The sequence below is a fragment of the Dreissena polymorpha genome, chromosome 6 (genome assembly GCF_020536995.1).
Source record: "Dreissena polymorpha isolate Duluth1 chromosome 6, UMN_Dpol_1.0, whole genome shotgun sequence".
Lineage (NCBI taxonomy): Eukaryota > Metazoa > Mollusca > Bivalvia > Myida > Dreissenidae > Dreissena > Dreissena polymorpha.
In genome coordinates this window covers 43,802,648-43,812,511 of record NC_068360.1, presented here as the reverse complement: position 1 = coordinate 43,812,511, position 9,864 = coordinate 43,802,648, and the positions used below count along the sequence as shown (strand labels likewise).

At 37.8% G+C, this 9,864-nt stretch overlaps 1 protein-coding gene across 6 annotated transcripts in view; it reads right to left on the bottom strand.

Moving 5' to 3' along the window:
• Positions 1-725: 725 nt before the first annotated feature.
• LOC127836366 (uncharacterized) overlaps positions 726-9,864 on the bottom strand; it is a 36,180-nt gene continuing 27,041 nt past the window's right edge. For all 6 annotated transcript variants that reach the window (XM_052362964.1, XM_052362963.1, XM_052362962.1 and 3 more), the window contains 3 exons: positions 7,663-7,784; positions 3,387-3,556; positions 726-2,706 (listed from right to left, as the gene is read on the bottom strand). In XM_052362964.1, the coding sequence (XP_052218924.1) occupies positions 2,275-2,706; positions 3,387-3,556; positions 7,663-7,784 (724 nt within the window). In that variant the 3' untranslated portion in view covers positions 726-2,274. The remainder of the gene's footprint in view (positions 2,707-3,386; positions 3,557-7,662; positions 7,785-9,864) is intronic.

The window sequence follows — 9,864 nt, the reverse complement described above, 5'->3', positions numbered from 1 at the left end:
AAGGAATTTCTGTTAAAATATTCTAAATATAGAAATAAATATACTAGACATACCTAATTTTGCAAATAGATTGATCCAATTTAGAAGGATGGGAGAGTCCACTAGGCATAAACGGGTTAACTGAATACACCGAAAACGAGTGAACGAACGAATGAGAAATCAATTAGGATTAATATGTTATTGCTTTCATATATTATGGAGTTCTTATTCCACTAAACAATCAAATTCCCACTGGCATTTATACGATTACTACTACTTCTACTTCTTTTTACTCAGGATACGGGGGACGCTGCGTCCCAGACAACCCCGTATCGTAACCCATTTATGCCTAGTGGACTCTCCCATCCTTCTAAATTGGATCAATTTATTTTCAAAATTAGGGATGTCCATTATATTTAGTCCTATATTTAGAATATCTTACAGAAATTCCTTTAAGCAAACAGCGCAGACCCAGATGAGACGCCGCATCATGCGGCGTCTCATCTGGGTCTACGTTGTTTGCCAAGGCCTTTATTAGACGCTAGGCATAAATGGGTTAAGTGCCCGGTGTGATACGCCTTGTACGCTGTATCTAAGTATGACATCTCTTTAGAAAGGCAAGTTAGAGGTTAGGGATTAGTTGGGGATCCAACCTGTGGCCTCTTGGTTTTGGCACACGTGAATTGCATCCAATATATGTCATTACATTTATAAAAGTTAAAATCGCAGATAAAACAACACAAATCCGCATTTTGGGGAAATTTATTAAAAATCTAAATACTGATTGTTTAAATAGATAACTAGGATTTTACATAAATAAAGTTATACCAAATTCTAAATAAATTTGAGTTAAACTAATTTAACTTTCAGCAAACAAGTAAGTTTGAAATGTGTCAAAGTATAAAGTGATACATGTACTTTATTTTGAACGACAGTCTCCTCTAGAATACTTTGACAGTTCAATTACTGTCGAATGTAAGATTGTCACACAACAAACGTACATAAAATATTCAAATAATCTAAAACACATTTTAGCAACAATACTAATACATGTACCAGTAAATACAATAACATCTATAAGGAAAACAAAATCAAAAACGAATATATATCACGCATCATTCTTCTGAGATTACTGCTTTCTTTATTATTATTTATTGCCGTTACATTTAATCGTCACATTTCAGTCAATTCATGCAATTAAAGGGGCCTTTTCACAGATTTTGGAATATTTTGAAGTTTGTCATTAAATGCTTTATATTGATAAATGTAAACATTGGATCTTAAAAGCTCCAGTAAAAAATCTAGAATAAAATTTTAAAAAAGTAAAAAAAGTAGCCGGTACCATTTTATACCTTATATAAGTAATCTTCGTAGTTTTGTAAATTTAAACGACAACAACAGAACTCTCCAAATTTTTCAATCGTTTCGCGTTGCAACGCTTTATAATTTTTAGGTTTTCAAATCGTCAAAAGATACATATAATGGCTATATTGGACTATGGTAAATGTTCAGTAATACTGTTTCCTCACAAATATCATAACTAAAACGAAAATTTGCGAATCTGAAACATTTTTTTTCAATTTTGTCAATTTACCAAACCGTGAAAAGATCCCTTTAAAATATGACAGAGAGTATAACGAGGATGACAAGTAAGAGCATTGTTCGGGAGAAACTGGGACGACACTTTTAGGGACGACACTTTCCGCATAAACTGGATTTGGGTTTAGAAAAGACTTCTTTTTAACCAAAACGTCAGTTTAAGCGGTAAAAGTCATCCCTGATTGTCCTGAGCGGATTGTACAGGTATATTTTAGACGACACGTAACACACATGTGTTAAGCCCTTTTTTTCCAATGACAAAACCACATCGTAAACGTCGTACGAATAACAGCCTAAACATAAATGGCTTGTCTTGACTTTGGTTGAAGCGAAAGGTAATATTATGTGAAACCCACACGCACAATAAATAACAATTTAGTATAATTAAACTAACACAAACTGATTTAAATTGCTACGCACTTCATACACCTTGTTAAGTCTATTAATGCAGCTGAATTGTTGTGCATTTAATAATCTACGTGCTTTAAGCGTATACTCGTGCTTGAACGCACACAAACCCACTACCACTATACTTTGCCACATGCTGAGATAATGCTAAAAAGGAATAAAAGCATACAAAGTACAAGTAAATAACCAATCTGCATCTTATCATGAAAAAATCAAGGGATATTATATGTAAGAATAATACGGCCATTGGAAAATATATCTTGTGATGTATGTATTTGTTTTTATCCCTCAGTTGTTGCGAATCAGTTCCTCAAGAAAGATCCGAATTTCCTTCGCTTCCGGTCTCTGGTCAGGGTTGTCAGACCAACTTCTTTTGATAATATCGATAAAGCTGTTCGGCGGCCTGTTCCGGTGGCTTAAACTCGGTCGCCATCCACCTTTCGCATCACCTTGACGCTCGCGAAGCTTTGATAACGCATCTCCTTGAAAACCGAGCCCGAGGATTTCCCGATTCATATCGCTGGATACGTCGTGCCCGAACCACATCTCCCAGTATATAAGCGCCAGGCTGTATATATCTATCTTGTTCGTCTGGGTTTTAGTGGACAATAGAACTTCCGGTGCCATATACGCCGGGGAACCGTTGCACGTGCGCACGAGGTTGCTCGTTTGTTTCGTTACACCGACATCGGTTATTTTGGCCACGTCTTCATTTCCGATCTGTAAGTAATATTAAATTATTATGTACGGACAAACAACGATACCAGGCTTTTACGGACCTAAATCATTTGATATTTTTATTGTAAAAGCAAATGACATAAAGTAACAATTAACTGTCAAAACAACATAAATTATTTTTGTTCTTGTTTGTTTCTTTTACGCAGTATTTTACAGTATTTCAGTCATGGAATGGTTTGCAGTTTACCTGCTCAAACCTGACCTGAGTTAGCTGGTTTACTAAATTTAAAGATTAAGAGGTACGGTAGCATAATGATGCAAATAATTTAATGAAAAATCCACTTACTGTTGACCTAACAAAAAACCGTTATGTAGAAGGTGAAATCAACCAATATCAAGAAAATCAATGCTATCTTTAAAACATGACAAAGACCACTATGCGTGAGCCTCGTTCTAGAAAAACCGGGCTTGATGCATGTGCGTAAAGTGTCGTCCCGGATGAGCCTGTGTAGTCCGCGCAGGCTAATCAAAGACAACACTTTCCGCAAAAACTGGATTTAGTTTAGGACAGACTTCTTTTAAACGAAACATTCTATAAACGCGGAACGGTGTCGTCCCTGAATAGCCTGTGCAAACTTTTCAGGCTAATATGGCACGAAACTTAACGCACATGCATTAAGTCCAGTTTTCCAAAAACGCGGCTCAAATAACCGTGAACTCACCAGCACGTTTTCCAGCTTCATATCTCTGTGCGTGTAGCCCTTCTCGTGGATATACTCCAGGCCCTTAACGATGTCGAGGCAATGAGTCAGCGTCCTCTTCACCGCCGCCTGCCGCCTTGGGTGCTCAGGGGGCATCATGCCAGGTACGTGGTTGTCCTTGTTAATGTCGTCTGAAATAAACCACATACTCAAAAATCATTTATAGTCTTTGCTTTTCATTAAAGACCTTGGTATAGACTTCCTTCATATGAGGAGGCCATAAAAGCGGAAAGTGTTGTCCCTGATAAGCCTTTCCGGACTGCACACGCTGATCTGGGATGACACTTTACGTACGTGAATTCAGACCAAGTCTTTGTGGAGACCTTTATTCGTTGAGTTCTGATTTTGGAAAAAAAAACAAATTTACGTCGGACATTTTCGGACGTGTTGTGTTAATTTCGTGTATCGGTCATCCCACGAAATAAAGAAAAAAAAGTCCCACAAATGATAATGATTCTACAGTAACGTAAGAACAGTTTACGAAAAATATGTCCCACGAATGACAATGATTCTACAGTACCCTAAGAACAGTTCACGAGAAATATGTCCCACGAATGATAATGATTATACAGTATTTTAAGAACAGTTCATGAGAAATATGTCATACGAATGATAATTATTCTGCAGTACCCTAAGAACAGTTAACGAGAAATATGTCCTACGAATGATAATGATTCTACAGTACCCTAAGAACAGTTCACGAGAAATATGTCTCACGAATGATAATGATTCAACAGTACCTTAAGAACAGTTCACGAGAAATATGTCCAACGAATGAAAATGATTCTACAGTATCCTAAGAACATTTGACGAGAAATATGTCCCACGAATGATAATGATTATCCAGAACCCTAAGAACAGTTCACGAGAAATATGACCCACGAATGATAATGATTCTACAGTACCCTTAGACGGTTTATGAGAAATATGTCCCACGAATGATAATGATTCTACAGTACCATAAGAACAGTTCACGAGAAATATGGCTCACGAATGATAATGATTCTACAGTACCCTTAGAACATTTCATGAGAAATATGACCCACGAATGATAATGATTCTACAGAACCCTAAGAACATTTCACGAGAAATATGACCCACGAATGATAATGATTCTACAGTACCTTTAGAACAGTTTATGAGAAATATGTCCCACGAATGATAATGATTCTACAGAACCCTTAGAACATTTCACGAGAAATATGACCCACGAATGATAATGATTCTACAGTACCCTTAGAACAGTTTATGAGAAATATGTCCCACGAATGATACTGTTTCTACAGTACCATAAGAACAGTTCACGAGAAATATGTCCCACAAATCATAATGATTCTACAGAACCCTGAGAACAGTTCACGAGAAATATGTCCCACGAATGATAATGATTCTACAGAACCCTAAGAACATTTCACGAGAAATATGACCCACGAATGATAATGATTCTACAGTACCCTAAGAACAGTTTATGAGAAATATGTCTCACGAATGATACTGATTTTACAGTACCATAAGAACAGTTGACGAGAAATATGTCCCACAAATCATAAAGATTCTACAGAAACCTGAAAACAGTTTACCAGAAATATGTCCCACAATTGATACTGATTCTACAGTACCCTAATAACAGTTTACGAGAAAAATGTCCCACGAATGATAATGATTCTACAGTACCCTAAGAACAGTTCACGAGAAATATGTCTCACAAATGATAATGATTCTACATTTTCATAATAACAGTTCACGAGAAATATGTCCCACGAATAATACTGATTCTACAGTACCCTAAGAACAGTTAACGAGAAATATGTCCCACGAATGATAATGATTCAACAGTACCCTTAGAACAGTTTACGAGAAATATGACCCACGAATGATAATGATTATACAGTACCCTCAGAACAGTACACGAGAAATATGTCTCACGAATGATAATGATTCAACATTACCCTAAGAATAGTTCACGAGAAATATGTCCCATGAATAATACTGATTCTACCGTATCCTAAGAACAGTTTATGCGAAATATGTCCCACGAATGATAATGATTCTACAGTACCCTAAGAACAGTTCACGAGAAATATGTCCTACGAATGATAATGATTCTACAGTACCTTAAGAACAGTTCACGAGAAATATGTCCTACGAATGATAATTATTCTACAGTACCCTAAAACAGTTTACGAGAAATATATTCCAAGAATGATAATGATTCTACAGTATCAAAAGAACAGTTACGAGAAATATGACCCACAAATGACAATGATTCTACAGTACCCTAATAATAGTTTACGAGAAATTTGTCCCACGAATGATAATGATTCTAAAGTTCTCTAAGAACAGTTTACGAGAAATATGTCACACGAATGCTAATGATTCTACAGTACCCTAAGAACAGATTACGAGAAATATGTCCCACGAATGACAAATTGTGTAAATATATTCGTCGAGGTATAACTTAGATGAATATTACAGACCGTGGGTCTAGGAACTCGTTCATTATTTGCAACAATGGAAGACTCATATCCATTTTAAATCAATAGCAATAACACATTTAGAAAAAGCTGAAACGGTAGTCCATGTCCATCCATAATCACCAATGTACAAGCGCTTTAGCGAGGCGTTATACAGTACTCACTAATGTACAAGCTCTTTAGCGAGGCGTTACACAATACTCACCAATGTACAAGCTCTTCAGCGAGGTCTTACACAAAACACAACAATGTACAAGCTCTTCAGCGAGCCGTTACACAATACTCACCAATGTACAAGCTCTTCAGCGAGCCGTTACACAATACTCACTAATGTACAAGCTCTATAGCGAGCCTTTACACAATACTCACCAATGAACAAGCTCTTCAGCGAGGCGTTACACAGTACTCACCAATGTACAAGCTCTTTAGCGAGGCGTTACACAATACTCACCAATGTACAAGCTCTTTAGCGAGGCGTTACACAATACTCACCAATGTACAAGCTCTTCAGCGAGGCGTTACACAATACTCACTAATGTACAAGCTCTTCAGCGAGCCGTTACACAATACTCACCAATGTACAAGCTCTTTAGCGAGGCGTTACACAATACTCACCAATGTACAAGCTCTTCAGCGAGGCGTTACACAATACTCACCAATGTACAAGCTCTTCAGCGAGGCGTTACACAATACACACTAATGTACAAGCTCTTCAGCGAGGCGTTACACAATACTCACCAATGTACAAGCTCTTCAGCTAGGCGTTACACAATACTCACCAATGTACAATCTCTTCAGCGAGGCGTTACACAATACTCACCAATGTACAAGCTCTTCAGCGAGGCATTACAAAATGCTCTCCAATGTACAAGCTCTATAGCGAGGCGTTACACAATACTCACCAATGTACAAGCTCTTCAGCGAGGCGTTACACAATACTCACCAATGTACAAGCTCTTCAGCGAGGCGTTACACAATACTCACCAATGTACAAGCTCTTCAGCGAGGCGTTACACAGTACTCACCAATGTACAAGCTCTTCAGCGAGGCGTTATACAATACTCACCAATGTACAAGCTCTTCAGCGAGGCGTTACAAAATGCTCTCCAATGTACAAGCTCTTCAGCGAGGCGTTACACAATACTCACCAATGTACAAGCTCTTCAGCGAGGCGTTACAAAATGCTCTCCAATGTACAAGCTCTTCAGCGAGGCGTTACACAATACTCACCAATGTACAAGCTATTCAGCGAGCCGTTACACAATACTCTCAAATGTACAAGCTCTATAGCGAGCCTTTACACAATACTCACCAATGTACAAGCTCTTCAGCGAGGCATTACAAAATGCTCTCCAATGTACAAGCTCTTCAGCGAGGCGTTACACAATACTCACCAATGTACAAGCTCTTCAGCGAGGCGTTACACAATACTCACCAATGTACAAGCTCTTCAGCGAGGCGTTACACAGTACTCACCAATGTACAAGCTCTTCAGCGAGCCGTTACACAATACTCACCAATGTACAAGCTCTTCAGCGAGGCGTTACAAAATGCTCTCCAATGTACAAGCTCTTCAGCGAGGCGTTACACAATACTCACCAATGTACAAGCTCTTCAGCGAGGCGTTACACAATACTCACTAATGTACAAGCTCTTCAGCGAGGCGTTACACAATACTCACCAATGTACAAGCTCTTCAGCGAGGCGTTACACAATACTCACCAATGTACAAGCTCTTCAGCGAGGCGTTACACAATACTCACCAATGTACAAGCTCTTCAGCGAGGCGTTACACAGCTCCATGACCATGATCCAGACTAAGCCCGATGTCTTTTTTACGTACGTCGCGCCAAAGTAACGGATGATGTTCGGGTGACGCAATTCCCTGCCAAAGATTGATGCATATTTTTTATGGACGTTTAAAGACAAATATTAATGTGTCGCGATCTGGTTAAACGGGGCTTAAAGCACGTGTGTAAAGTTTCATCCCAGATTAGCCTGTGCAGTCCGCACACGCTAATCTGGGAAACACTTTCCGCTTTTAATGTATATATTTTTTTCGTGAAAAGGACGTCTCATCTTAGCAAAAACCCAGTTTAGTCAAAAGTGAAGTCCTTGTTAAGCACGTTAGGAGTGCAAAGGCGAATCTGGGACGACAGTTTTACACAAATGCACGAGGCCCCGTTTTTTAAGATCGAGGCTGATCAAAAACATTTCTCGCCTTGCTAAATGTGCTTCTTTTCTTCCTATTAAAATATTATTTTATAAAGACTGTCGGTTCGGCATGTAAAAAATATTGAACGTTTTCCAAAAGATGCTATGCAATATAATAGTTTGATTGGACTTGACGGCTCATATCGTTTAATTGCCTTAAATTGAGACGACATTGCTTTGTATAGTGCACCTATCGAAATATTAACCAAATGGTTAAGATTCGAATAAGTACTCGCTCTTTATAGAATATACAGTTATGTTATCCAAGTTGTTAAGTACGAACAATTTATCGCTATTTAATATTTTTATGGAACCGAATACTTTTTGACATGACGCCTTATCAGTGATCGCTCCGCCCACTTAATCACGTGGCTCAGCGGGAAGAAAACCTAGACAAGCTTACACCAAAATGGCTTCTTTGCCGATAGACTGAATATAGATTTACGCGATATTCCGGATGATTTTATGGACTTGTTTAACACCATATTACACTTGTACAGGGGTTGATGCCATTTAGTTATTCTGCAAATGCAAAAAAATACGATTAAAGAGAACATCAGCTATTTATAACGGGTAAATCGGTACATTAAACACGCTCTCAAACGCTTGCGCGCTTACCGAAATCGAACCCGTTATTACGTTTAATGGTGGTATTTGCAATAAATTAACACTTCACCGGTATTTACCCGTGTTATTAACAAAATTATTACCGAAACATTCCCCCATACCCGTGTATTTGACACGAAATAGCGCTTTATAACTGGGAATTCGGTGAAGTTTTACGCGCTTTCTGACGCCGGGTGGGTACCTCAATCCCACATGTTATTGCGTATAAAAGTGATATTAATCATATAAAACATTGCTTATGGGACATTTATCAATCACTATAATTTAAAGCGCAAAAACAACACAGTAAGTTTGGACATTGTCTGATATAAAATTAGCGTTGTACGAAATGGAATACGGTCAGGCTATTATAAATTAATAAGGCTACCAATATCAGACGCTCGCGCAGGTACCGACTTCCCCGAAGTTACCGCATTTATTGCTTAACTAATATCAGTAATAATAACTCTTTTACAATAGCATTTATCGATACGTCTTTATTAAAATAATAACTAAATGGTTTTCACTTGTTTCTGACACACACAACAACGCGATTTTTAACGGGGATTTCGTAATGTTACACGAATTGGGCACCAAAATTCTCAATTATTTTACATGCACACGTGACATAATACATACTGAATAATGCTTAGTTATTGCTTATATTACATTTCAAGTTTGTGAAATAAATTAATGTTCTATAAAGGGGATCTCGGTAATTCTTGAAGCTTCCACTCGCTCTTGTCAAGACCGCATTGCCGCGTTGGAAATGGTATACTTGTAAATTTAATTCATCTAACTTATCTTTCTGGATACCAAATGTCAGAGTTGCATTAACCCTTTTTACACCGTTTTGCCATATTTCATTTCCGTTTTTTAATCCGAACAAAATAAACGAAACTCGTTTAAAAAATGTGATCTAGGCATTCGAGCTCCTAGTGTGGATTAAAAGCGTTTATCGGTGACACCACATGACTGCAAATGTGTAGATACCGTTAATAAGATAATATATCACATGTCACCTTCAAATAACATGTATGATGTCAATTAAGTGCATTACTATCAGAGTAATAAAACACAGCATGAATTAGGCTTCAGACGAACATATTGTAATTGTCGTTGACAATGTTGATGTTCAGTTGTTC